The sequence below is a fragment of the Oryzias latipes genome, chromosome 15, assembly GCF_053564925.1.
Source record: "Oryzias latipes strain Hd-rR chromosome 15, Olatipes_Hd-rR_3.1".
Classification (NCBI taxonomy): domain Eukaryota; kingdom Metazoa; phylum Chordata; class Actinopteri; order Beloniformes; family Adrianichthyidae; genus Oryzias; species Oryzias latipes.
In genome coordinates this window covers 16,712,720-16,739,753 of record NC_136251.1, presented here as the reverse complement: position 1 = coordinate 16,739,753, position 27,034 = coordinate 16,712,720, and the positions used below count along the sequence as shown (strand labels likewise).

The 27,034-nt window shown below is 38.2% G+C and overlaps 2 protein-coding genes across 4 annotated transcripts in view; both read left to right on the top strand.

Moving 5' to 3' along the window:
- The first annotated feature begins 238 nt into the window (after positions 1 to 238).
- On the top strand, positions 239 to 6,622 carry ankrd1a (ankyrin repeat domain 1a (cardiac muscle)). The gene is made up of 9 exons (XM_004077274.5): positions 239 to 478; positions 1,535 to 1,699; positions 2,716 to 2,844; positions 2,978 to 3,085; positions 3,347 to 3,445; positions 3,515 to 3,613; positions 3,794 to 3,892; positions 3,977 to 4,075; positions 5,457 to 6,622. Exons 1-9 carry the CDS (start codon positions 452 to 454, stop codon positions 5,553 to 5,555), a joined length of 924 nt encoding a protein of 307 aa, XP_004077322.1. The 5' UTR covers positions 239 to 451; the 3' UTR covers positions 5,556 to 6,622.
- Positions 6,623 to 7,117: 495 nt separating this feature from the next.
- LOC101173808 (kinesin-like protein KIF20B) overlaps positions 7,118 to 27,034 on the top strand; it is a 36,417-nt gene continuing 16,500 nt past the window's right edge. For 2 of the 3 annotated variants that reach the window (XM_020709411.3, XM_011484255.4), the window contains exons 1-29: positions 7,118 to 7,252; positions 7,783 to 7,894; positions 10,006 to 10,095; positions 10,434 to 10,559; positions 10,688 to 10,826; positions 11,988 to 12,172; positions 12,620 to 12,668; positions 12,858 to 13,064; positions 13,458 to 13,569; positions 14,073 to 14,144; positions 14,271 to 14,417; positions 14,729 to 14,891; positions 15,383 to 15,532; positions 15,620 to 15,724; positions 16,064 to 16,203; positions 16,446 to 16,566; positions 16,698 to 16,869; positions 17,461 to 17,627; positions 17,797 to 18,273; positions 18,420 to 19,534; positions 19,717 to 19,855; positions 20,037 to 20,159; positions 20,282 to 20,339; positions 20,988 to 21,113; positions 21,401 to 21,531; positions 21,695 to 21,850; positions 22,064 to 22,231; positions 24,749 to 24,862; positions 26,080 to 26,178. In XM_020709411.3, the coding sequence (XP_020565070.1) occupies positions 7,790 to 7,894; positions 10,006 to 10,095; positions 10,434 to 10,559; positions 10,688 to 10,826; positions 11,988 to 12,172; positions 12,620 to 12,668; positions 12,858 to 13,064; positions 13,458 to 13,569; positions 14,073 to 14,144; positions 14,271 to 14,417; positions 14,729 to 14,891; positions 15,383 to 15,532; positions 15,620 to 15,724; positions 16,064 to 16,203; positions 16,446 to 16,566; positions 16,698 to 16,869; positions 17,461 to 17,627; positions 17,797 to 18,273; positions 18,420 to 19,534; positions 19,717 to 19,855; positions 20,037 to 20,159; positions 20,282 to 20,339; positions 20,988 to 21,113; positions 21,401 to 21,531; positions 21,695 to 21,850; positions 22,064 to 22,231; positions 24,749 to 24,862; positions 26,080 to 26,178 (4,956 nt within the window). In that variant the 5' untranslated portion in view covers positions 7,118 to 7,252; positions 7,783 to 7,789. Of the gene's footprint in view, positions 7,394 to 7,782; positions 7,895 to 10,005; positions 10,096 to 10,433; positions 10,560 to 10,687; positions 10,827 to 11,987; positions 12,173 to 12,619; positions 12,669 to 12,857; positions 13,065 to 13,457; positions 13,570 to 14,072; positions 14,145 to 14,270; positions 14,418 to 14,728; positions 14,892 to 15,382; positions 15,533 to 15,619; positions 15,725 to 16,063; positions 16,204 to 16,445; positions 16,567 to 16,697; positions 16,870 to 17,460; positions 17,628 to 17,796; positions 18,274 to 18,419; positions 19,535 to 19,716; positions 19,856 to 20,036; positions 20,160 to 20,281; positions 20,340 to 20,987; positions 21,114 to 21,400; positions 21,532 to 21,694; positions 21,851 to 22,063; positions 22,232 to 24,748; positions 24,863 to 26,079; positions 26,179 to 27,034 lie in introns of all 3 variants that reach the window. The other variant, XM_078932411.1, reaches the window with a different exon arrangement.

The window sequence follows — 27,034 nt, the reverse complement described above, 5'->3', positions numbered from 1 at the left end:
AGTGAGACAGCTTAACAATGGATTTTTTTGCCCCTTGCATCGTGTCTTTAAGCAATGCTGCCTGGTCTATTTTTTCTTTTTGCTATTTCAAAAAAGAAAAACACTGATTTTGAATCCCAGCAGAGTGGCACCTCTTTTGCCTTGTCTGTTTCTCACGCACAGAAGCCCAAACTGGGCAGGGCTGTTGTTGGGAGGGGTTGGCGACTGAAATAAGAGGGAGTGAGTCTGATGACACTGAGCATGCCACTTGAGCACATGAGCGTTGTAATGTGATCTGAATTCAGTGACAAAAGCCATATTTTTTTCTGTAGAGGTGTGCCAAAGCTATATATAAGAAGTCTGAGGCTGAGGAGGCAGACAGAAGACGGACAGACACCAGACATCCACCATCACCGCAAGAGACTGGTAGACCTAAATCTGCTTTCAGCCACCAATAAAAACTAGGAGAGGGATGGGGCTGCACAGTGTTGAAGAACTGGTAAGTTCTATCACTAGAATGTCACTGATGATTGGATGTGGGAGATTTAGTTGCACTGGAAATGTGAAACTGTTTACCAAAAAGATAATTTCTGTTTCACTTTTTTGTAGAAATATTAAGACGATAGATTATTTTTTTTCGTTTCTAAGAAAGATGGTTTATTATCATAGAAAACTATTTTGTTTAAATGGTGATAATACAATTAAGATTTTATTCAAATTTACAGACCAGTTGCATGGATAAGCAGTATGAAACAGGTTTTCTAAAAAAAACGTGCTGGATTGCAGCATTAACAATAAGGAAAGGAAAGTACTTCAAATGTGCTTCAAGTGGAAATAGTTTCTTTAGAAAATAATTAAAAAGACCTAATTTTGTGTTGCACTGGAGAATACTCAGAAAACGCATGAATGAAGCTGTTTAAATAGTGCAGCCTAAAGTGAAACTAATTCAACAGCTGTTGCCATGACTTTACCTAATTTCTACTCAATGAGGTGTTAAAAAGGATGATAATGTGTTTAATTATAAGTTACTTCTCAATCCAGGCAGATGTTTTTAACCATTATTATTTTTCAATGCAAGGAGCCAGTTTAGCTCGTGCTGGTTTGCGGCGCCTTCCGTCCGTGAAACCAGGGTTCGAATCCGTGCTGCTCCCTGTTCCCTTCTCTACTTCTGTGCCGGTCCCAAGCCTGGTTTGAGAGGGTTGCGTCAGGAAGGGCATCCGGCGTAAAACATTGCCAAGTTTACCATGCGACTTGTTCGCTGTGGCGACCCCTGATGGGAAAAGCCAAAAGAGAAAGAAGATTTTTCAATGCAACTTTTATAAATGGTTGTTACAGCATGTCATTGTTTTATTCATTTCCAGTACACACAACAATAATACAGCAATGTAAAGCAACTTTGTGCATGTATTTTACTGCCAACAGTGCTAGTTTGTAATCTACATTTTTAAATGGGTGTAGGCTGGATTAAATTTGAATCTCAGAAAAGCTTTCCTTGTTTGCATCAGTGGTATGATGCATTCAGGGTGCTCTCAAGCCCTCTGCTTCTGCCCTTTAGGTGACCGGTAAGAGGTCGGAGGGCGTAGAGGCAGATGACTTCCAAGGGGGAATGTACGAGGCAGCTGTCAATCAAGAGAAGCAGGACGACCGCAGGTCACCCAGAGAGCCAGAGGAGGCCAACAGTGGCAGCGAGCAGGAGGAAGTCAGCGTGGCAGCTCTCAATGTAAGAACCAAAGAAAGAGTGATGGGAACTGCACTGCAGCAGCACACCCTTTAAGACAGCAACAACAATTTGCATGAAGACCAGTAAAATGTTCATATTCCAATTGATAATAACAGTACATCTCAAGTTTCAAACACAAATTGTTAAAAAAGAAATGTATTCTTTAGTGTTCCTTTATTGTTTTTTTCCTGTTTGGATGCTTTATCAAAACATCTGGAGATTGACGATCTTCTGGAAGCATAATAATCTGACACATAAGTAATCATTATTGCAAAAACATGTTTAGTGCTTATGGAAAGATCCAAAAGATAACAGAAGTGAGAAAAAATATATTATTTATGAAGGACAGCCTCATAATTGCTGCTGCAGGAAAACATTAGTCAGAAATGGGGTTATGGCAATTAACTCATTTTATCTTGGAATATTCGACATGTTTTCATAAATATTTAGACTTTGACAAGAGTTGGGCAAAATCCTAAAACTTTGTAATTTAAGGAAAAATATTTCCCCATCACTTTAAAGGTATTAGTATAATTTAACAATAACAGCATAATAAGTGAACATTTGTCTGCACTGACACAATTTTAGAACATTTTATGATCATATTTTAGGAGTAAGATGTTTTTCGGATTTGATTTCTTTGTTTTCTTTTTCACATCTATGTATTTTGAAATCTAGACAACATTAATACTTGGAATAAACTTTATATGTTCCATCCTGCTTTGAATTCTAAGTTTTAGTTGATTTTTTTTAATTTTATTTGGAGTGTTACATGTTTTTTCTCCTAAAACAAAACCTAAATACCTTAGTACAAAATTAAAAAAATTAAAAAAACGTATAAACACATTTAAAACAGTACACATTCAGAAATGTTCAAATGAAAACATTTTTACAAATTTTAAACAAACTTTAATTTTTAAAACAATAAAAAACATAACTCTGCTGTGCTTTTTGCTAAATATCTTCATTGTTGTTGTCATTCTGCTGACACCTCTGTTGTGTTTGTGCCCCATCAGACTGATAAAAGCGGCAGACTAAAGCTAGAAACAGTGGATGACCTGTTCAACATCCTGCAACTGAAGAAGAGGAGGAGGGAGAGGAAAACTCCAAGTCATAAAAAACTACAGCCGGAGCCTGAGATTGTGGTAAGGAGTTTAATTTAGTGACGTGTGTGCATGCAAAGTATGAGCATTTTTCTATTTTATAGATGACATTGATCCTGAAAAAGCTAATTACAAAAAAAGGGAAAGTAAACATGGTTCTCCATTCTCTGTCTAGCCTGAGTCTGTGGATGAGCAGCTGTTTCTAGCAGCTTCCATGGAGAACAAAGTGGCTGTGGTGGAGAAGTACCTGTCAGATGGAGGCAATCCAAATGTAGCCGATAATGTAAGAGCATTATTATCAGAAATAATCATTTAAAGAAGAGGTGGGATGTCCATTTTCAGATTTGAGGTCAAATTTGCCCGTTTTTCTCATAACTATACAAACAAACGTGTTATATTAAACAGAGACTGACACACGGTTAAACTCAAATACTAATAATCTTTTAACCAAATTACATTTTTTAAAATACAATAGAACCACAGTTTGTCTATTGAAATTTGAATGAACATTTAAATAAATTTAGTTGGACACTTTGCTTTCCAGTTCCAGAGAACGGCTCTGCACAAAGCCTCTTTCAAAGGAAACCTGGAAGTAATGACAAAGCTCCTGGAGGCCGGAGCTGCCATCGAGGAAAGAGACAAGGTAAAAGGTTAATGTCCAGCACAATGTGTGTGCGTGAACAGAGTCCAACGGTCAGTGCTCATGTTGCAGTTGGAGGCCACGGCGGTCCACTGGGCCTGCAGGGGTGGCAGCCTACCCGCTTTAGAGCTGCTCCTTGACCGCGGAGGCAAGTTCATGTCCAGAGACAAGGTGGGTCCACACCAGAGTCAACACTCCTTCTCCCAAAATTTGTGTGTGTTGCACCATCTTGTGGCAGGAGAAGATGGTAGACAGAATTACTCTTGAGCAAAGCATTTTTTTTTCCTTTTTTTCATAAATTTCTTTTTCAAAAACATAATTAAAATGTGAAATCTCTTTCTTTCTGCTCAGCTGAATAGCACTCCTCTTCATGTGGCCGTGAGGACAGGGCATTGTGAGTGTGCCGAACATCTCATTCACTGTGGCGCAGATGTCAATGCCAAAGATAGAGTAAGAGCTCAATCAGAATTAAGTCTAGCTCCACAGCAAGCCTTCCTCTGGGATAAAATGAAAATGTTTAACGTCTGACTGCAGGATGGAGACACGCCAATGCACGATGCAGTGAGAATAAACAGATTCAAGATGATTAAACTGTTGATGATGTACGGGGCCAGCCTTCATACAAAAAACTCTGTAAGTACAGCAATAGTGTACGTATTTTCATAATTATTTGTCAGAAAAATATGTTCTGTTTTAGTTTTATTTGGGAAGCTCAATTTGTATTTTACATAAAACACGTGATGTGCTTTGATTGGTTAATTGAAACAGCTAGAAGGGGATTATTTTAATATACAGTTAGGGATAGGTTAGATTTTCATGTTTATAGAAAAAATTCAGTTTTCTTCCCTCATATGCTCTTTTAAAAGGTAAAGAACTTTTGGACATTTTCAAAAATGATTTCAGGTACATCTTATAAAAATTAGAATATCTTAAAAAATTTAAAGACCCACTCTGATGAAAATTGTGGTTTTAACCTTTTCTTGGGCATTTTTCTGATGATGGAGGACAAATATTATGTAGAAATAAGCTTAAAATTGGTTGGTATGAGGGGGTAAATATGGGGGTATGAGGGTCTGTAAGCTGGGGAACTTGTAAAGAGATGGATGATGGGAAGTGGGGGATTGCTTTGGCTAAAATCAGCATAATCTTAATTAACTCTATAACACTTTCGCTATAAAAAGTTACACCATCACTTTTGCTGGGTAATCGCTATATACCCAATACTTTTCATAAAAAATAGACCAAAACATGACAATACATAAAAAATTAGATTGGTTTTCTTTTATTTTCTACTTTGGTAGAAATGTATTATTCCTAACAAATAATAAAATAATACTAGAAATTTGCCCTTAGGTCTCATTCCCGGGACATGTGAGACTTCCCTGGAGAGTCTCACCTTCCTTGACAAGAAGCATATTAAAATTCATGTAAATAGTTTTGCGTGGGTGAAAATCACCTGGCGATAGTGCTCTAGGGTTAAAAGACCACTGGGTTTTATAATAGATAAAACGATTATCGAAGTGGTTTTTAAACTTGACATAGGTTTTTTGGTTTAGGTTTTTAGTTATTTTGATGATTTTGGTAATGCCTCTTTTCAATGCCAAGTTCGTGGCAGCAGTCGGCAGTAATTATACGGATGTAATGTAATGTCTGGAAGCACTAGTGTAGGTCGACAAGATGACATTGCTGTAATGGAGCCTGATAGATGATTGTGCACCAAAAGTCATCCCTCTGAGACATGTAGAGGTGACAAAAACATTATCTAGAAATAAGTGAAAGTAGTTGATGTGTGTTTTTTAATACTTTAATAGTATAGACAGATAACACACATTTATCCCCATGTTTTTGCTTTAACTGTAGCAAGGTCATCTTATTTTACAGAACCAAAGACCTGAAAGAAAGCAGTACAGGGAGGGATGCATGGAACATGAAGTAACAACATAAAGAATTTAGAGATATTTAAAAGCTTCACTTTTATTTGTTTTGTATTTGTGTGTCTGTTTCTCTCATTCAGGACGGGAAAACGCCTCTGGAAACCTTGTATTCTTGGCAGAGTGGAGCAAAAAGCCTCTTGTGCAACTTCAGAGAGGAGAAGTCCCCTCAATCAAAATAAACCCCCGTTACTTAGTTTCTTTAGAAATCAGTGTTGAATGTATTAAAGAGAAGGATTGCTGGTTTAAAGAATACATCTTTTATCAAGTACACCCTAAATAAGAACCAACAGTCTATTTGTTGTAAACACTCTTGTTGATTCAGGGATTTCAACTGCCAACCTCTCAGGCTGATGCTTTGACCTGATGCACTTGCATTATTGTGATGTATTGAATCCAGCTCAGCCTTGTGTGGGGTTACGACACTTTAGTTAAGGACGTTTGATCAATAATGTGAAATCAAACCCGGATGCTGATAATTTTCTCTGGTGGAGTCACTGATCGCCTTATATTGCTGGACAATGTCTCGGCAGACACTGTGGGAATGTTTTGTAGTTTCTTTTTTTTTTATAAGAAGCTGAGTTCAAATCAGCAAGAATGCATCGTAAAGATGAGTTATTTATTGATTAATGACATCACTATCAGATTTATGAGGTTTGACTGAAACTTTTAGACTTTTTTTTTTATATCAGTCATTTTAGTTAATTTTAATAGAACCTGGACTGCTTTATGAATCGCTATGACAGAAGAAAAACATTGTATTGATATGATACAGTTTTGGAAATCATTTGAATGAAGTATAAAATGGACTCTAAGGACTTAAGGACAAACTTGGTCTTGTTTCAAGCGTTTTGCATATTGTTGCATTCAATAGTTTGTTGGATTGTGAAATGAGATGGGAAAAAGTATGTTTTGTGTTGTTTTGAGAAGAAGCTCTTCTGTTATATTTTTAAAGAGCAAATTTGTTGTAAATTTTAGAATGATCAAATAGGCTATTATAAATTAAACTATGCTGGGTGATCATTTATTCTTCTTTTAGGAAGCGATGCTCAGTTCTCAATTTAAAAGGGGGAAAAACATGCAATACAAGTAAAGAGAAAAGTTTGTTTATGTATTGATGATGGTTCAGAGGAAGTCTGACAAGCACTTGTTGCAAACGTTTTTAAAATATTTATTAACTTTTATTTGTATGTATTGATGACAACAAAAAGTCATGGTAAGAGTTTTGAAATAAAACCTTTTTGCAGTGTTTTTTTTTGTTGTATTACAAGCAACGAAGTAATCTTTTTTTGCGGAACAGGCAGTGAATCAAACAGAATCTGAAAAAAAATCATGCTGGAACATATTGATAAATTTGGAGAAAAAAAATGCAAATTCAATTTTACGATTAATATAAGGTTACTGAAATTCCAATTAAAAGTCCACTTTCGTTTCAATGTAATGCAACCAACCCACTGCCACAAAATAAAGAATGCCTTTAAAATTAAAAACACTTGCTTTACTTTTTTCTTGAAGATTTGGCAACCCCACGAGCAGAAACTGAGATGACAAAGGAGGAAAATGATTAACATAAGGCTGGACTTTTAAAAAATAAAACAAAAAAATCAAGCTATAAAATACAGTATTGATATACAAGGGTTTTATGTATGAGGAATCCAACCAACGCCTCTTGGCTCCACTTTGTGTCGAATATTATGCAGGCATAATTACTCACTTCCTTCAGGAAACGTTTAATTCCGAACAGAGAGAGGTGTCTTGAACGCAGCACAGCTAAGACGCAAGCGCAGTTTCTGCTTCAATCTAATTGGCTGGTTTCAAACTAAGACCGCGTCTGCGTTGTTATGCTAAGCTCAACGCACATCAGCGCATAAAGGGAAAGGTTTGTGTTGTTTAACCTAATTGACCAATATTTACATTTGATATAAATATTTTCTCGTAGACTACAGTTGAAATAATTGATTTGCATGTATTTAGTGCAACAGTGTAGGCGTGTAAAACCTGTCCCTTTCGTATTTAACAGGTGGGCTAACCTGCAGCTAGCTTGTTTGTCATTCTGACCTGTTACAGGTTAAGTGCAGAGACTCGATTCTTTAGTTTATTTTTGGCAGTACACAAAGAAAAAAACCGAGGGAGAGTTTGATATTTATTTCCAAAAGTTTTGTTTGATTTAAGCGAAGTTTAGTCGTTTTGGGAAGGTTTTATAAACGGAAAACACTAAATAAATAAAAAAAAGGCTGTAATCAGATTCATTGTGGTAAAGAAGAAAAAAAAATACGTGCAATTATTCGCAGGGCCTAGAGACGTTACTACACAATGCTATTTTACTTTTAAACACTTTGTCTTGCGACTGCGTGTTCTTCTTCTTGTAGAATATAATTTATTAGTTATAATTTTTTGTACTCGCCGCAGGAGAATCATGGACTCGAGCCTGAGCAACAAGACTGACCGATTGGAACAAACACAAGTGGAAGATTTGAAAAGTGAATTCACTTCGGAATGTAGCTTTCTACCGGACTCTCAGGTAAACCCGGGGGGTTAATCTTCACTGACTGACTGAGACGTTTGCGGAATTTGAACAATGTTTACCAGATTCAATGCCACTGACTACTCAATCCAAAAATCCTGTAGGATTCACATTTAGACCAGCAGGCCATTTCAGAAACTCGTCATGCTAAAACAAAGCAGGTTAAAGTAAACTTCATAATAATAATTATTCAATTTTAAGGCAAGCAAGCGCAGGATTCTTCCTGGTCATATGGGTTTTCACTTTTTTCTGTTGTTTTTAATTGTATTTTGACAGTTGAACTGTCATCTCATCACCCTACATCTCTATTGGTAACTGACCATGAAATAGTTCTTTTTGTTTGTTTGTTTTAATGGTGGGATTTATTGTTCAGTTGTTTTTTTGTAACACATTTTATGACTATTTTACTCTATCATCTCCTGAGTTTGTGGTTTTAGGATAACTTATTTAGTATTTTAAAAAATATCCCTAAACTATTTTTTTTTCTGTCAGATTTTTCCAGGTTTCCTTTGAGTTATTCTTGGATAATAAAACATATATTTATAGAATTTTTGTGACTCATAAGTGCATACTCCTGGCTGATGCAAACACATTCACTGAGAACAATGGAGCATTCTGACAGCTGGATATAAGTCACAACACAGCAAGCTTTGTTGTCAGAAAGTCATCCTTATTGCCAGAAGTAAAGCAAAAAGTCAGATGTTTCTGCTGTGATTTTGTAAGAGTTCAAGACAAATGAGGCAAACAGAACTACAGAGGTTGGATTAGCTGTGAATCATTATTACTGACACGTTGGTTTGAAACGGAGTCCCTGGAGTGGTGAATGAAATGAATGAGAATTTTTGCAGAAAAGCAAATGGAAACTTTTATTTAGCTGCAAATTTAACTCACTTTGTTCAACTTAATGGTTTGTGTGCACGATGCCTTCACTGACATCTCAATTAGGCTTCTTTCTAACTATTTTTCTCTACTATGGCAATTTTCAGCAGCAAATCCATTGCTTAAACATCAGAAATAAACTGCATACATAAAGATGCAACTGACAGACTACGAAGCACTTCAAAGCTCTAGACAGGCAGTGGTGCTACTGTGTCAGCTGTGTTTGAATGCTAGCAGCTGCATTTTGGCCTTTTTTATCATCCATTCATAGCAGAAAAAGTTTTAAAAATAGTCAAGTGGACATACTGATTTTTGCATGTGACAAAAGCTACGAAAAAGTAATAATATCAGACTGCTACTGGTTGTTTATGTATTTTGGGTGATCTGGCACTTTTGGCAACTGTGCTGCTCGATTATGGCTGTGCACAAAGTAGGGAAATGATTGCAATTACTTTGTATTAAAAATGTGGCCGTATGATATGAGTAAAACTTGCAATTTGCTTTATTAGTGATCAACATTGTGATGACGATATAACTTGCGATACATGAACAAATAGCAAAACAACCATAAGCATTATTACCATTTCACTCTAACAGTTTAATTTAAAAAAAAAAAAAAGAGTCAACATAACTAAACTATACTCCAAATCATAGGAGTCAAGCATGTAAAATAAAATGGCTCCTTCCAATTGGTCAAATGCATAAATGGATTTATTTGATTCGTTAAATAATTCAAGCTGCCATAAGATTGTTTAAGCGCATTTAAGGTAACCATTTATTGCAATTTTTGCAATATGCATATTGCACAGCTTGATTTTGCGATGATGATAAATTTGCGAGTTATTGTGCAGGCCTAGTTAAAAACTACAATCAGAAACACTTTTTTTTCCGCCCCAGTTCTTACTGGTCTGTTTGGTCTACCCGCTATGATGGTGGAGATAAACTGAATCATTCTTAAAAATGAAAAGGTCAGGAACATGTTTGATATTCAGATAGAAAGATAAGATTCAAGAAGAAACTGTAAGGATTCTGCAACAAGTAAAGAATGTATACTTTTTTTCAGAAGCACTTTTTATGCCAAAAATAAAAATGATGTCACAATGATTTTGAATCCTGGAATGCGCATAATTGGACAGGAGCAGATTTTTTTTAATCACAAAGTGAGTTTACTGATTAAGAATTGTTTTGATTTCTGTCTTTACTAAAATAAAGTGCATTTTTCTTTGCAGCATTCCTGCTTGGGGGAAAAGCAGCACCTTCAGGTGTACCTCAGAATCCGACCTTTCACCTCAGAGGAGATCAAGAGTGGAGAATCGCAGGTACAAAGAATCTATACTCTAGTCCAAATGTGTCCAATCCAGGCCTCGAGAGTCGGCCCCCTGTTAGTTTTCCAGAAATGCTGTCTGATCTGCTTCTGATTACCTGGATCAGGTGTGTTTAGCCAATAAGAAGAATCAATGGCAGGATGGCTGGAAAACATGCAGGACACCGGCCCTTGAGGCCTGGATTCTGATACACCATGTCTTGATCGAGTTGATAAAAGGACACATTTTCATAATGTTAACATATTTATTGGAACCGTGAATCCTTAATGGTACATGGCAGACTATATGAAAGGGAGAAATATGCATCAGTTCTTCCTGTTTTGGGGTTTCAGGATTGCGTCACTATTGAGGGTTTAGACACAGTCCTGCTGAGGCCTCCCAGCAGCCCCGCCGTCTCAGCCAGATTCAGCACAGACAGAGCTCTTCCACAGGCTGGACAGCGCTTCCGCTTCTCCAAGGTTGGTGTTTTCGGGTGGAACTGGATGCATTACATTTCTGAAGAGGACTTTCTTTCAGGAGGATTGAAAAGTTTTATTATTTCTAAAACAATATTCTTTTTTGTGTGAATACGTCTTTCTCTTCCCAGGTGTATGGTCCGGAGACGACGCAGAGAGAACTGTTTGACGGCACAGTGAAAGACCTGGTGAAAGATGCCCTTGAAGGGACGAGCACTCTGGTTTTTACATATGGAGTCACAAACGCTGGGAAGACCTTCACCTTCTTAGGTACAGCGCACTTTCTCACAGACTAGCAAAACTGGAACTGTGACTTTTACTAGATCAGTATTCTTTGGTATTACTGAATCTATTCTTTTATTGATAAAAGCGCACCATCGCAGAATTTTGGGTTCAGTTGAAAAACACCTTTTTTTTGTCTAACTAAATCCCTTCCATGTAAAGTATGTAAAACCTCTACATTTGAACAAACTGTTCATTCTGAGGAAATATTTCCATCAGTTTTATCCTTTTGATAGTGAAAACAGTTGAAAGAGACTCACTTGATAAAAGCTGGTTCTAAGTTAAAGCAAACAAAAGGGATTTTGGAATAAATTCGCTATAGGGGGAGAAAAAGTGTTTGTGTTGTGTGTCAGGAACTGCCCTCAAATCCCCTTTATGTATCCATTAAGCCTGACAAAATGAGTATTTCCTCAGGCTCATCAAATTTATTTGACCTTCACTATTATTATTATTATTATTATTATTGTATGTCTGATGTAGAAAATAGTTTCTGCAGATCCTGTAGAAACACGTCTCTGGCTATGTCCGAATTTCCACCCTAACTACTAAAAAACGAAATAGTGCGGCACTATGTAGTGCCCTGAATTCTAAAAGACATTCGGAAACCATGCTCACTGCTTTTTTTTGTTTTTAACAGCGGATCTGATGTCATAGATTTCACAAAGTTAAAATCTAAGTGATTTGAGCGTTTTGCGACGATTATTTATGAGTCTACTGTCTTCTGAAGATAAAAACGTTGGTTTTTATTTTGATGGTTTGTTCAAAAAATGCATTTAAATACATTTTTGGGCAAAAATGGTTCCAACGCAATGCATTGTGGTCTATATCCACTGATCTAGTGAACATCGATGCACTCTGGTTTTTCGCAGATGCTTCTGGGAAATTTCCAGACCACTTGATTTTGGAATTGTAGAAAGCACTTTATAGTGAGTAGAAAAGGAATTCAGACACAAAGGTTGTGTCTGAGTTTATACAATCTGCATTAGGGAAGAAGATGAGTTTGAAAAGGATTTAAGGTAGATTATACACATGAGTTTATTTGTAGTTTCTCTTGTCTTTTTATTTTTTATTTGTTTGCATTATGTTTACAAAAAGGCTTGTTGTTCTAGATGTCTCTTATGTGATTTCCCTCTTTTTCTGCCACTTCAGGTCCAGATGCTCATGCTGGCATCCTGCCTCGGTCTCTAGATGTCATCTTCAACAGTATGGAGGGGCAGGTCCTCTGCGGTATGAGCATTAAGCCTCATCGCTGCAGGGAGTTCACAAGACTCAGCAGGGAGCAGCAGGCAGAGGAAGAATTGTTCAAGAGGAACCTCTTCAGACAAAATGTTGAGGTAATGTCTTCAATGCAGCCTCAGTTGGCACTTTAAAACAAATCATGGGTTTCTTTGTCCTGGACTTGAGGGAAGTATGTTTTATGCTAAAAATAACTGAAATATGCAACAAAAAATAGTTGTTTAAATGGTGCACAAAGAAAAGCATATAAAGTTAATATTTTGTGTATTGTCTGCATGAAACACGACAACATTTTTATGTTGAAGACTTAGAAATGAATTTTTTTTTAAAGATTCAAACTTTCCAACGGTGACGCTGCAAAGGAGAATTTCGTGGTTTTGAAACAACAAAAAAGAAAATTCAGCTTCTAATAGTATTTTCAACAGGTTCAGATCTTCAACCTGCTTGAAGTTGATGTAGCACTTTTAACATTTAGTTTTTTATGCCTTTGTATTACATTTTCTCAAGTTAAGTTAACTGTTGGTTTTTATTTTCGTCCCTTTTAGAACGACAAGAGCAAAAGCAGCTTATCCAATTTGAGCAGCGAAACAGCAGGTAAGACTTACATTTGTCTCCTTAGTTCTCATCTTTATTTTCATTACTTACTTCATATCTTTTTATTTCTTGTTTTCGGCAAATCTATTGTCACACTTTTTCATTAACCTCTATTTGAAATCACCCCGTTGACAGATTTCATTAGAATATTAACAACATTGATCTTGTTCAAATGTAAATGTTTTGTAGACTCCTTCATTGAGAAGACAGCTGCAGCAGCCGAAGACGGTTTCAAGCTGAAGGTTGAAGCAAACACGAAATTCTCCGTTTGGGTTTCTTTCTGTGAAATCTACAATGAGAACATCCACGACCTCCTGGAGGTGACGCCCAGCGGGGCGCCGAGGAGGACAGCGCTGCGCCTGTCGCAGGACATCAAGGGGAACGCCTTCATCAAAGGTTTAGCAGTGAAACCTTTCAGTGTCTTAGTGCCTGAAATTTAAAATGGTTAAATGTGTGTGTGTGTGTGTGTATATATGTGTGTGTGTGTATGTATATATATATATATATATATATATATATATATATATATATATATATATATATATATATATATATATATATATATATATATATATATATATATATATATATATATATACACACACACACACACACACACACACACACACACACACACACACACACACAGATAGATAGATAGATAGATAGATAGATAGATAGATAGATTTGTTTTTTTTACATGGGATCTTGAAACACATTTGCTTTTCCGTCTTTACCAAATATTGAATTTTAAAGAAGAAAAAGAATGTTTTTGTCATTTCTACTCAGATCTCCGTTGGGTTCAGGTGGACACTGCAGAGGAGGCCTACAAAGTAGTAAAGCTGGGAAAGAAGAATCAGAGTTTCTGCTCCACTCGGCTGAATAATCTCTCCAGCAGGAGGTGAGGAGTCCAGTAAACACTGAGAAAGATCAAGTTACTTTCAGTGTTTTTTACTTAAACATTATTGGTGGAAAAGAAACAGATTGGGAAATAAAAACACTTTTTGTTAATTGATTTTCAGTCATGTTACCTAACAATCTAAACTGATCTATGTCACTCTGGCATACATGTTTTGAGTGAATGGTTGCCATAACGCCATTTCACATGACTAGATTTTTATTTCTAACAGTTAAAATGAGTGATTTAATGAAGTTCATTTAATTAAGTCATTTAAATAAATGACCTGAAGAAGGAAGCTGGACCATGAAGTGTTCAAATAAATCTGTTTATGGCTCAAAATCATCACTGTGGCACTAATTAAGCCTTTAATGTAACACACCTGCTGAAAAATTCCCATGGAACTTTAATGTTATTATTATATTTACATAAATACTTTTTATTTTGTTGTTTAATTACTTAAATTAGTTATAATAGTATTATAAATTCTCGTTTTCTTTATTTAGCCACAGTATTTTCTCCATTCGAATTTTGAGGATTGAAGATGCTGAAATGCCCCGAGTCAGCACAGTCAGCGAGTGAGTAAAGATCGGCTTTTTATGCCTGTAACTGTAGAGCTGTGCAATTGTTACAGCAGGAAAATGTACAATATTGTCTGTTAAAAATAGAGTTAAATGTTAAATGTACTGTTAACCGTCCACTAGGCTGTGTCTGTGTGACCTCGCCGGCTCTGAGCGCTGTGCGAAGACGCAGAATAAAGGAGAGAGACTGAAGGAAGCTGGCAACATCAACACGTCACTTCTTATCCTGGGGAAATGCATCAATGCGCTGCGCCACAAACAACAGACAAAGTGAGTTTATGCTTCAATCTCTTTTATTGATTATTTCTTTTTGTGGACTCTTTACGGTATTACTCAACATTTACAGCAAGTTAACACAGTTTAATTTTGTCAACTTCTTTCTATTGGTTTGAGAAAGTTCTCGGTTGCATGTCAGAAATTTACAGGTTAAAGAGTTTCAAGATAAAATCTTTTGAAAAAAATGTCTAAAAAAAGACTTTACTACCAAAATGAGGAGGAGGAAGTAACAAAATCCAAAGTCTGTTTTTCCCTATTCCTGCTGCAAGTGTTCCAGCTGTGCTTGTGTGTCTCCATTCCCTCAGGCTGTTGCAGCACGTTCCCTTCAGGGAAAGCAAGCTGACGCACTACCTGCAGGGTTTTTTCTGTGGTCGCGGTAAAACCTGCATGATCGTCAACATCAACCAGTGTGCCTCCATGTTCGACGAGACTCTGAGTGTCCTCAAATTCTCTGCTGTGGCACAGAAGGTTTACAAGCAGTTTCTTTCTTTATTTTTGACTGAGCACCCCTTTTTGTTTTGAATTTATTACTCAAATGTCATCTTATCATAAGCTATGAACAATAAGCTATTGTGGTCTAACCCAGTGTTTTTCAACCTTTTTTGAGCCAAGGCACACTTTTCCGAAAATAGAGCTGAAGCTGCGGCAAAATCGCGGCACCGTCATTCTTATCAAAATGTCGTTAATAGAATCAAATTAAGACAAAGATAAAAGTATTTTATGATCTTTCATATTCCTAACTACTCAGTGTTTTATCGGGGCCTGTTTGGATGAACACAGGGCTGATATCCTGGAGATGGAAAATGTTTTTAGATCAGTTAATGGGTAATTTCCCACGGCACACTAGTGTGCCTCGGCACACCGGTTGAAAAGCTCTGGTCTAAATTATCATCCAGCATTTAAAAAAAAAAAAGCTGAAGTTCTGCAGGTTTATAATAAAAACCCTTTTTTGCTTTTAGGTTGTAGTTTTGTTTTCAAGACCCCTTGTCGTCATGCCACCGACATCCACTAGTGACGTGGCCTTAACCCAGAGTGCTGAGAGAAAGGCTCTTTACAGCACTGACAGAAGCTCCCTGATTGGATGGGAAAGTAGCCTTGATGATGTGCAGGTGGGATGAATGAAACCTCCGTTTTCTCTGCCTCCACCTTCTTCCATACGTCTGTTGACCGAATCTGCTCCTGCGGTCTTTGCTCAGGAAGATGAAAACTACGAAGAAGACTTGAGCGTCATGGACGACACTGCAGATTACTCTGTCGATGACTGTGATGAGAAAATGCTCATCAGTAAAGGAAAGCTGCAGGTGAGTTGTGTTTTTTTTATTATAATTTTTTACTTAACACAGATTTATCGAAAAAAAAAGAAATTCTGTCAGGTTCTTTGATCTCCAAGAGAAAGGATCCAATTGTGCCATTTGTCTGCAGACTCTTCCATGTTTTAATGCTGTTTCCTTTTGCTGGGATGTAATTAAAGCACAGTTTATGTCTCCATCGTTGCTCATTGCTAGCTCCATATGCTTATAGTGAAAACTCTTCCATGTAAACTGCTGGTGACTGATAGAAGTCAATATTTAAAAAATGATTTTAATCACAGTTAAGTTTTTTTTCCTCCACTGTTCACGTTGTGTTGTCTTGTTCCTCAGAGGATGACGGCCGAGTTGAAGCAGCTGCAGGTTCAGCTGAAGAAGGAACGAGCAGAGAGCATGCTCCTGGAGGCTCGGATCAGGGAAGAAACCAGTCAAGAGTTCTCCCAGCTCTTCCACGAGATGCAGAATGACTTCACGTGAGACACTTTTTATTGTCCCACGCGCCTTTTTTAGGGAGGTTGTTCTTACTATCATTATGTCTATTTTCTCCCCCTTTTTTCTGAAAATGTACATGAATTCCCATAGGAGCAGAAATGGAAGTTATCTGATCAGAAAACGTCCAAATCTTAGCTTAAAGAACACACTCCTTCCTAGTAAGGAAAACATAAAAATTTGACAAAATCATATTTAATGATTGATGAATCATTTTGTTTGTTAGTGAACGTCTGGCACGGGAAAAGGAGATCTTGGAAGAGCGAGCTGAAAAAAGGATGCAGATTTGCAGGAACCTCATCAACAAAATGTACACTTCTGGCTCTAGTCAAGATGCACAGGACATGGTAACTTGGATCTGTGGATCTGGCGTTGCACAGTTCACTTCTTCAGTCTCATCTTTCATGCGTGGGGACTTGATTTGCTGACGGCATGAGTTTGCTTAGTTTGTAATTTTTCTTGTCTTTCCTTTTGGCAGGACACATCTGTAGACTCTGCTGAACTGCCAGACAGAGATTCTGCAGAGGTATCGCATCTCCGCCGAGGCTCAAGCCAAGCTGGTCCTCAGACACGCAGAACTGATGCTGGAATGAAGCTGGAGTCCAGCGATCTGCAGAAAAACCAGAAGCAACTGGCTGACGAGCCTGATGGTAAAAAAAAAACAGCAACACGGCAGACAAAGAATTGATTAAACAACTTAGCTGGTCCTCTTTTTGTTATGGTTCAGAGGAGAATTCAGGATCTGGAAGCTTGAGTTAAAGGTCTTGTTAAATGTTTGGTCTGAGCACAACCCTGTCCTTAGTGATGGCTGGTTACTGAGTGGTCTGTGGATCCCCCACAAAAACTGTAATCTGATTTCAAACTAAAACATTCTCACAGACCTGCACTTCCCGCTGTACCCTGAAATGTATTTACCGGTAATTACAATTAACAAACCAAATGTGTATCATTTGCTCTCAGTACTGGGAAGTTCCCAGTGATCTTTTAATTATTATGCTGTTTTTAGCTAAAATCAACAAACCTGCATCATTTTTATGGGCATAGTTTCTGCAGAGCGGCAGGAGGTCTTTAGAAATTTGTCTCAAGTTTGTCGTCAAGTTGAGAAAAATGCTACAAAATATGTTAAAAACACAATTTTCATTTGATTTTTATCCATGACATAATCATTTGAAATACAGAATGTACAGCTAAGAATTCCATCACAGCCCTAAATTCTGTTATTTTTTTTCTGCTTAAATCAGCGGTTGAGGAGAAGAGGCTGCTTGTGCTTCAGCTCCAGGAGAAATCAGCAGAAGTTGCTCAACTAACAGAACGACTTGAAGGCCTGCAGAAATTGCTGGATCAGGCCTCAGCCACCCCCTCTGAGGAGCCTGACCAGAGAAGTCCCCACAAGACAAATCGGCTGGAGGTGAGAATTTGATATGAAATCCAGCTGATGGGGAGAAGAAATGTTTAGAAGAGCAGATAATTGCACTGTCATGAGACTAGAAATCATAGAGGTGCAAGCTGAATTTAATGAACTTTCAGTCATTTTTCCAGCTTTAGATGAGCAATTAATCAATAATTCAATCTCACAGGAGGCCTTGGCTGCCCTTGAGAAGGCGAAAACTGAAAAGGAAGATGCCTTTGCTGCTCTGGAGTACCAGACTCTAGGAAAAGAAGAGGCTTTGACTTTCTTAGAGGAGGAGAGGAAAGCAAGGGAGGAGGCTGTTGCCTCTCTCAAGGACCTCAGGAAACTCAAAGATGAAATGCAGGAATTGCTTGAACAAGAGAAAAGAAGCAGAGAAAAGGCTGCGGCTGATCTTGAAGCCGAGAAGAGAGCAAACGAGGATTTGGTTTTAGCACTTTCACAAGAGAAGCAAAGCAGGGAGGATGCTCACGCTGCTCTTTGTGCAGAGAGGAGGCAGACACAGGAGGTCCAGTCTGCTCTAGAGTCTGAGTGGAAGAAAAATGGTGAGCTGGCTGAAGAGAGAGAAAAGATGCAGCAGAAGATTGATGCTTTGCAGCTTGAACTTCAACAGCTGACTGAGAAACTGGAGGCGGCAGAGCAGCAGGTGGGTCACAGATTGATGTTAATCTTTTTATAACTTTGAATTTTCTCAAAAACATCTTGAGTTGTATGTTTTCTCATAAAACTCAAGATGTTTCGAACACTGAAGCAAGTGTCTATTGATTTATTTATACGTGATTATTGCTGCAGGTGGCCAACAAGACTGAAGTTGCAGAGCAAGCTCTTAGCCAGCTAGGAGGTCTTCAAACACAACTGGAAACTGAATCCAGTGAAGTCCAGGAGAAAAGCTGTCAGTTAAAAACCTTAACCCAAAAGCTTCAGACACTAAAAGAGCAACTCCAGGCCACTCACCTTTCATCAGAAGGTGACAGAGAAGAGCTTAAGGAGGAACTGTTGGAACTTAAGACAAAACTGGCCGAGGAGAAGGAGCAAAAGGAGAAGGCCCAAAGTCACATGCAGGAGCTGGAGCGTGAGCTAACACAAGGTAGGGAGCAGTTGGCCCAAAACCAGCTGGTTTCAGAGCAGATTTCAGATCAACTGAATCAGACAGAAGCATCCTCAAAAGAGGAACAAGAACGCATGTTGCACAAACTAACAGATGAGCTCCGAGCTCAGTTTGAATGTCAGCAACAGGTCTCTAAAGAGGAAGTGGATCAGCTCAGAGCTAAACTTCAGGAGCAGACGGAGGCCTCGGAGAATCAAATAAGGCATCTGAATGAAAAGCTTCAAGAACAAGACCTGTTATGTAAACAGCAGCATGAGGACTGGACACAGAAACTGAGCCAAGAAAGGGAAACCTCCAGCAAACAGCTGAATGATCTCACAGAAAAGCTCAGCCAGAAGGATCAAGCCCTGGAGCTGCTGGAGGCCAACCTCAAACAGAAAGTGTCTAACTTGAAGACTGAAGAAGATCTGAGGAGATTGAACTCAGACCTCCAGAGCAAAGTTGCATTTCTTAAAGTAAAACTTTCCAGCATGGAAGCAAAAGAGACCTCTGTTGATGTAGAACAAATGCTAAAAGAGAAGGACAAGCAGATGGAGGAGAAGCTGGCAGAGCTGAAGAAATCATCCGAGGACAGAGAGGCTGAGCTTCTGAAGAAAATGCTGGAAGCTGAGGCAGAAGTCGCGTCCTTGCAGAAGGGTTTGCAGGCAGCACAGGAAAAGCGTGAGGACGAGGAGTGTCAGGCAGTGCGGGAGGCCAGACGCAAGGAGGTAGAGAGGCGCAAGGAGCTGCTAGCTGTGGCACACGAGGCCATCGCGCAGAAGGATGCAGAGCTGGAGAAGAGAGCTGAGGAGATCAGCAGGTAACTGTGGTGATCCAAAACAGCCTTCTTTCTGACTCTGTTATGTCGCAGATGGGCACACCTGTCTCTGTCTAGAGAATGGAAAGAAGTGTTCTGTGAATTTTGTCATTCTCCCTAAGACTCAATTCAAAGTAAATCTTTTATGTTACATTCAGCTAACAATTTCTATGTGTAACTCACAGACTGAAGGAAATCGCAAAACAGGACTCAGAGAAAATGAAGAATCTCAGTCTTGATCTTCAGAGGAAAGAAGAGGACTCTTCAGACCTCCAGGAAAAACTGACGGACTACAAGAAGCAAATGCAGCAGGTCCAGAAGGAGGTGAAACACTAGCCCCACACTCGTACTTACAAACTGTAAAGGCAGTATTTTGGTTTTTGAAAAACTTAATCAATACATGTCAGAGAAAAAGCGCCCATCTATTAGTAATTTTTATTGTGATCTAGTCATCACAGGCTCCATTTTTTTCCAAATTTTAAAAATTATTCTCTATTCGTTTTAGATTGCTGCTATGAGAGAAGAGGAAAAGGTCCTGAGGCAGAAGCTGGCTGACATAGAGAAAAGCAAGAAGCAGCTTCAGTGCGACCTCAGTACCAGAGACAGAACCATCCAACAGCTCAGACTGGTACTGCTTGTTTTTGGATCACAAAAACACATGTTTTTGGTTGTGTGTTGGTTCAAATCCAGCTCCTGTCATTAAGTGTATTTATGTGCCATTGTCATCCTCCTACCCTCTCATGTCTTCAGGACCAATCCAACACAAAATGTGATGAAACCCACCAGCTCTACAGTAAGGCCTGTAAAGGTAAAACATTAGATTTTGGTGTTAAATAGAACTGTTTTACAATAAACGGATAAACTGCGTTCACACCAAACGTCAGTTGCACAGCAGGGGTTAGTCAAGGAACAGACACCTACAGAGGCTCTGTGGCGTTATCTGAGCATCAGCTGCGACGGCCTGGCAGCATCACGTTTGGGGTGGCAATGTTTCAAAATTCTAATATCTGAACTTCTGCAAAGAGTTTGTGTCAAACCTCTGCACTCATCACTGGCCACTTTCACATTTTTTTTTGTAGTCTTGAACTTTTAAGTTTGTATTTGCCCTTAAAAATGCTTCAGTTGTTCCTTTGCTAATCCACATAAAAATAAAGTAGACTGATCTGTATTTATTGAAAACCTCTGTTGGTTATCAGTTCTTGGTCCTTGAATTATTATTTTACAATTTGGCAAACAAGTATAATACAATCAGTGAACAAAATGTAATAAAAATGTTTTAGACAAGTAGTACCACTGATTTTCCTCTGCAGCTGAACTTGATTAAATGGTGAATGGAAACAGAAAATGCCTCCCTAAGGGACAAACATGTGCCGGTACCTTTTATTGTGGTCTTAATGACTCTTGTAAACCTGTACTCTTGCTTGTTTTGAACAGTTTGGGTTTTGTTTATTTGTAGACCTGGAGGCAAAGGAGCGTGTGTTGGAGGAAATGCGATTGGCTCTAGTGGAGCAGGACGACACGCAGGAGAAGATGGAAAAAGTCCTAGAGGAGAAGCTTACCCACATCCAGGAACTCTGCAACGGTGAAGAACATGATGAAGAACAACAACAAAGAACAGAAAATGAGAAAATGACATGCTGGCACCTGACAAACTATGTTTTTAAAACACTTTTGTGTTTAATGATTAGCTCTGGGGCTCAACTTTAACTATTTAAAGCATCCTTTTCCAAAGATTCTATTATAAACTAAAAAAAACAGTCAGGATTAGGTTATAAGCTGTATCCTGTGTGTTGTAATGAACTTTCTGTAAGGAAAGCAGCTGTTCTTTGTATTTTGATACTAACGTGTGTTTCTGGAACGGAAACGCAGAGGTGGACATGTTGAAGAGCGTGCTGCTGCAGCAAAGCAGTGACGGCATCGCACAGAAAGAAGGCAACAAACCATCAGAGGAGCTCAGGCAGGCAAAGGAGGAAACTTCTCAAGTTCAAGAAAGCTTAAAGGTCTGTCTGGACTTTACAAAGTTAATTCAGGTTTTGAAACCAGAACTTACACCTAATCTTATGCTTGTATGGCTTTCAAGTAGAGGACATTAAAGCAGCGTTTAATTTCCATCTGTGGTATTTTTCAAATCTTTTTCCTCAATTGCACTCATTTTGTGTGCAGATGATGACAGAAAAACAGCAGACTGAACGAAAGAAGTGGCTGGAAGAAAAACTGTCTCTGATTGGCCAAGCCAAAGAGGCTGAGGACAAGAGGAATCGAGAAATGAGGAAGTTTGCAGAAGACCGAGAACGCTACACTCGACAGCAAGGCCAGCTGGTAAGAGGAGGTTTTAAGACAAAGAATGCCGTCAGCTGGGATCTAAAAGCACAAAGAAGTCAGACATATTAAGTTAGTTAACTCACAAACAGTTTCTCTATTTGTATTTGTTTGTATTGTCATTTGTTTTATGTTGAACCTGATGCTCCCCAAGAGCAAAAAGTACTAAGACATCAACATTTTACCCACAATGCTCTGCCTGTTCATGTCCAGGAGTCCCAGCTTCTGGAAAAGGAGAAGACGATGGAGAACTGGAGGAAGGAGAGGGACACTCTGGTTGCAGCTTTGGAAGTTCAGCTGCAGAAACTTCTTTCCAGCCAAGCAGAAAAAGACAGACTGATTGAGCAGCTACGCCAGCAAAACACACAGCCACCACAAGAGGTCAGTGTAACACAACATAACCCGCTGCATAAATCGCACAAAAATGGCTGACCACTGATATAATGGCATATTAATAATTTATTATGATAGAAAATGAACGTTTCACAAAAAAATTATATATATTATTTCAGAAATGTGTCGATTAAGTTCCAGAGTTGGGTTTTTAAAGTATCTCTGAAAACATTTTCTATAACCAAACACCCTAAACCCGTTTTTAATTATTTACTAACACTGAAAAGAGACAAATATTTTGTTCTGATTATGACCTTTTTAAGGCTTCTAGATTTGGGTTTTTTTTTGCCAGTAGAGGCAGTCAGCTGGAATTAAGTGTGTTCTCACCTGGTGTTCACATGTGCCCACACATGCATCAGATCCTAGTTATCCTTTCTGTATGCAAATAAACATGCAGCCCACGCCACACAGTCATCTGTCAGCTGAGCAACAAGCAAAACACCTGGAGCTTTTCTGTGCAATCACAAAAAGCATTCATATTTGAGTGACATGAACCAAAGTCATTATTTAGACATTAACATATTTTCATCCATCACTTTTGAACTTTCTTCTCATGTTTTTGTGCAAATACTTCAACGGGCTCAGTTCCATCACTGAAGTCTGATGAAGAAGGTTCCCTTGTGGGATCAATAAGTATCTGGGAGATTGAATGGAGGATTATGATAAGTGGAGTAGCAGAGCTCAGTGTCGGCTCACTTCTGCTAAGTCAAGAGCAAGAAAGATTTTATTTTCAACTCGAGTGCATTTCATTCAACACAGAATCAAATAAAATGGCCTCTTAACTTCTTTTGAAGCAGTAAGGAGGTGCGAGTCTCTCACGCTGCTTTTGAACTTTAGCTTAGTTATTGTTGAATAAATGCTAAATCTATCTTATGTATTTGATGCAGAAAAGTGACACTCCGTCAATGTAACTGTACATTGTGAAAGTTTTATGTCAGATATGCAGCTTTTGTTCCTCTGAAGCGGTGAGTCAATTTCAATAGATGCCAAATATTCTGTCATTATGGATTTTTTGGGGAGTTTTTAATACTTCTGGTGTCTCTCTCAGACAGACGGGATAATGCGTGGTCCACTTATTCGATAACAGCACTTATCTGAGAGTGACAAATCAGATCCAGATTATTCACGAATGTACATTTTCATCTGAAACCTTTTGTTGAGAAAAACATGCAGAAAAACGTGTGACATTTTTTCTCATTGGAGCTATCCAGACTTTCAATTTTGCGCCAGATGCCAGCTTGACAGAGGAAGATGGACATGAATCTAGTCGTCTACAAGTGGATGCATCAGAAAGAGGCGGAGCAGGGATCTTGTGGCCCGCCCGCTGCATTTTCTATTTGGCTAATACGCTCTTTTTTTCTTTTTCTTTTTTTTTTTTTTTCAAACAAGAGTTTTTTGTCCACTTCTGATTCACAATGATTTAAATAAAAAAAATATTTTGAAATACAAACTTAAATCATAATATTATTTATAAATGGCTGCCATCATCAGAAAAATGCCACAAGAACACGTTAAAAGCACCAGAAACACACTTTTCATTGAAGTGGGTCAAAATAAGATTAGCAAATCTTTTCTTGAATTTCTTTATTATTTATCATTGTAACAAGATCAGTTAAGTCGTTAAATCAAATTATTCTCTGGGTGTATTGACTTAAAACTTTAATCATGGGATCTTACATAAACATCCTGCAATTTGTATGGGAAAGCCACAGAGTGGTGTGAAAAACCCTGAATAATGCAGGTGGCGTGTAAAACCTTCCTCTTCAGGAGAAATCTCCAGGCTGTAGGACAAATTATGTGAAGATAACTGAATGCAGCACTGATCTTTTTTTTAATTTAATTTTTAACGACAAATAAATTCTTGATTTGTTAGTCTTCACCAACTTTATAAATCAAACTGAAAACTTACTGCAAAAGTGCTGTCACCTAAACTAGGATGTAATGCAGTTCATTTTCTATTTGATGCTGATTTTGACACATAGGACCCCTAAGACTTGGGCAGAGTTGAAAGCAATATGTGGTTACCAGTAGAGAATTGTACATGTTTATTTTTATGTTATTTATGCAGATGATTTGAGCTTTTTTTTAAACCCATGGTATCATCAGAAATATATTTTTTTGTGTATTTTAATAATTCAGATTTTTCTTCTCCTCCTCACCTAATCAGTTAGATACTTATAAGAAATATTATTATGTTGAAATTCAATTATGCAGATTAATTTTCTGTGCAATCTAAGCAGCTATAATATCCATCCGTCCATCACTCTCTGTCAGTGTTGCATCTTTTCATGCATCAACCTTTTGCACTCTAGGCGGTTAGAGATGAGAAGATTTGGGTCTGCTACAATCAGGTTTAAAACATGCAAAGCAGATTTTTTATGTGCAAATATTTAAAGTCTCTTTACAAGGTTCATCCGTTTTCCCGTCTAAATACAAGTTTTCCTGCATTTGTTTGATGTAGATCTGCTCCCTTAATCAGTATTTGTGTAATGTGTTTTTTTTCAGGTTCAAGGTGTTGAAAGCAGCTCCAACACGGCAAATCTGCAAGCATGTGTGACTGAAAAAGAGGCTGAGGTCCTGCAGCTGAGGAGAGACCTGGAGGAGATCAGAGCCACACAGGTCTGTGTTGAGAAAGTCACTTTCTGTGGTCTAAATCAGTCTAAAATACTGTCAGACAATATCTTCACACAGTGGTTTGTACGAGGCTGAAGTAGGTGTCCCATTTGTTTTTCTTAAATTCTTCGCTTCCATTACCATTTTGGGTAAAGTTTATCATCATCTTCTGTAAAATATCTGCAACTGGTTTAAACTCTATTTGTTCACTAGATCTTGTGTAGGCACCATTAAAATGTGAAATAGATTGTTCATTAACCCATAACTGACGAATTGGAAGCGGTCCACATCCCTGGGGTTGGGGCCCACTTGTCTAAAAGGCACAAAAATGTCTTAAAAGAGTCTCATAAAAATATTTTTTAATGCAGCATGACCCACCTCACTGCTCAATGCTAGCACGCTTAACTTTAAAGGTCATTATTACAACAGAAAAACACTTCTGATGATGAAATCATATTTTGATCATCATGTCTCATTTATGTGTTTCTTAAACAAATCCACATTGATCAGACAAAGCAACACAGTGCTGGAGACACTGTTTTTGATCCCTCTATGTGACTGGATTTTGTCTTTTTGCCTCTGAATAACGTAGCCGACCTTCATTCATTCACCCTAAAGAAGTGACTTAACCAGAATAACAAGTGCATTCATTTACTGCGGTGACATAGTTAAAAAGTTTAAAAAACGCTACAAAAAGTTTGTATTCTGCTCACAGCATGACACGTTCTCATTTTCTCGTCTGATGTATGTTAGTATAGATGGCATTACATTCAGTTTTGGAATCATAACCTTTTCTGTTTTTGAAGAAAGCTGGGTCTAGGGGAGCAACAATTATGGAGAAAAACAGCACTGCCTAACATCAGTAAATTGCAGCTGTCGAACTGTAATAACTTACTCTTTCCACTGTTATCATTGATGACCGTGGATTTATCCATGTGAAAAAAGAGGCCAGCTTAAGAAGAAAATACTGTTTTAACCAAGCAGTATCGAAAATGGGACAGGAAAAAAAAACATCAAATGTTTTCTGTAGTTTGCTCTGCCATCAGAGTTGACGAACAGACTTTTTCAACATCAAGTGTTATGAAATAATAATGAACAAATCTGTGGCTTTAAAATATACTAAACCATATGTACAGTGTCTGCTGGTTTTTTTTTGTTTTTAATTCCTTGGATATATTTTCAGAAATGGCTTCTTTTTTCTACCCAATGTTTCCCTCAAACAGTCCAAGAGCAATGAAGGCCCTGCCACACTGACGAGGGAACCCAAGTGTGAAACCACGATGTCTGGAAAGGAGGATGTCAGAGCTTCAGGCAGCAGTCAGGTTTGTATGTGAGACAAAGTTAATGGTGAAATAAACGAGCTGTGCTAACAGACTATCTACCGAGCTTTAGTAGTTGCTTGGGATTGGACAGGTAAACCTCAAACTACAGGTTTTACATCTTACTCCTGATTGTTTTGTTGGCTGAAGTCACTTTTTAAAGACCAGCTCGGACAAAACTCGTGTTTGTGGTGTTTTTAACAAGTTCTTGGGGACATTTTTGTTTTAATGATGGATGGCATATTAAGACAATTAAGTTAAAAATTGCATTTCTGAGTATTTCTTGATTCAAATTGTCGTTAATCAAGAGCAGACAAGAAAGCAGTATGAAAAAGAGCTTTTTTGTGATGCAGAAAATACGCTGGACAGGCTCCAAGCTCTCTGCTCTGAGCTCTTAGCGACAGGAAGGGGAAGGGGGGCGGGGTTACTCCGCACCGACAGACCTACCCGCAACTCAGAGGCAAATGTCTTATGAACTACTGCTGCTCTCCAGAAACTGTCTTAGAAAACAACACAAGCTGTGTTACCATTGACTATGAAATTACCCAAATTGGATTTGTGGTAACAAATTTGCCTACGGGACAACACAACAATTTTGAAAAAAAAAAAAAAGGTTTTGCACTTGAAAGAGGTGATTTTGGTTGTGAGTATCGAAACTGACATATTTCGCAAATCTGCAATGGAAACACTTTTTAAGTTGCATAACTAAGATGGCGATGGCAATGCGCTTCTTGATAGGACCTGGCTGCCTTGGGCACGGCACAGTGGGCGCCACAAGAGGTCCCACAGCATCTCACAGCTCATCAAAAGTTGGCGTGTCATGCAGAATTGTTAGATCCACAGCCCCTCTGTAAAATCA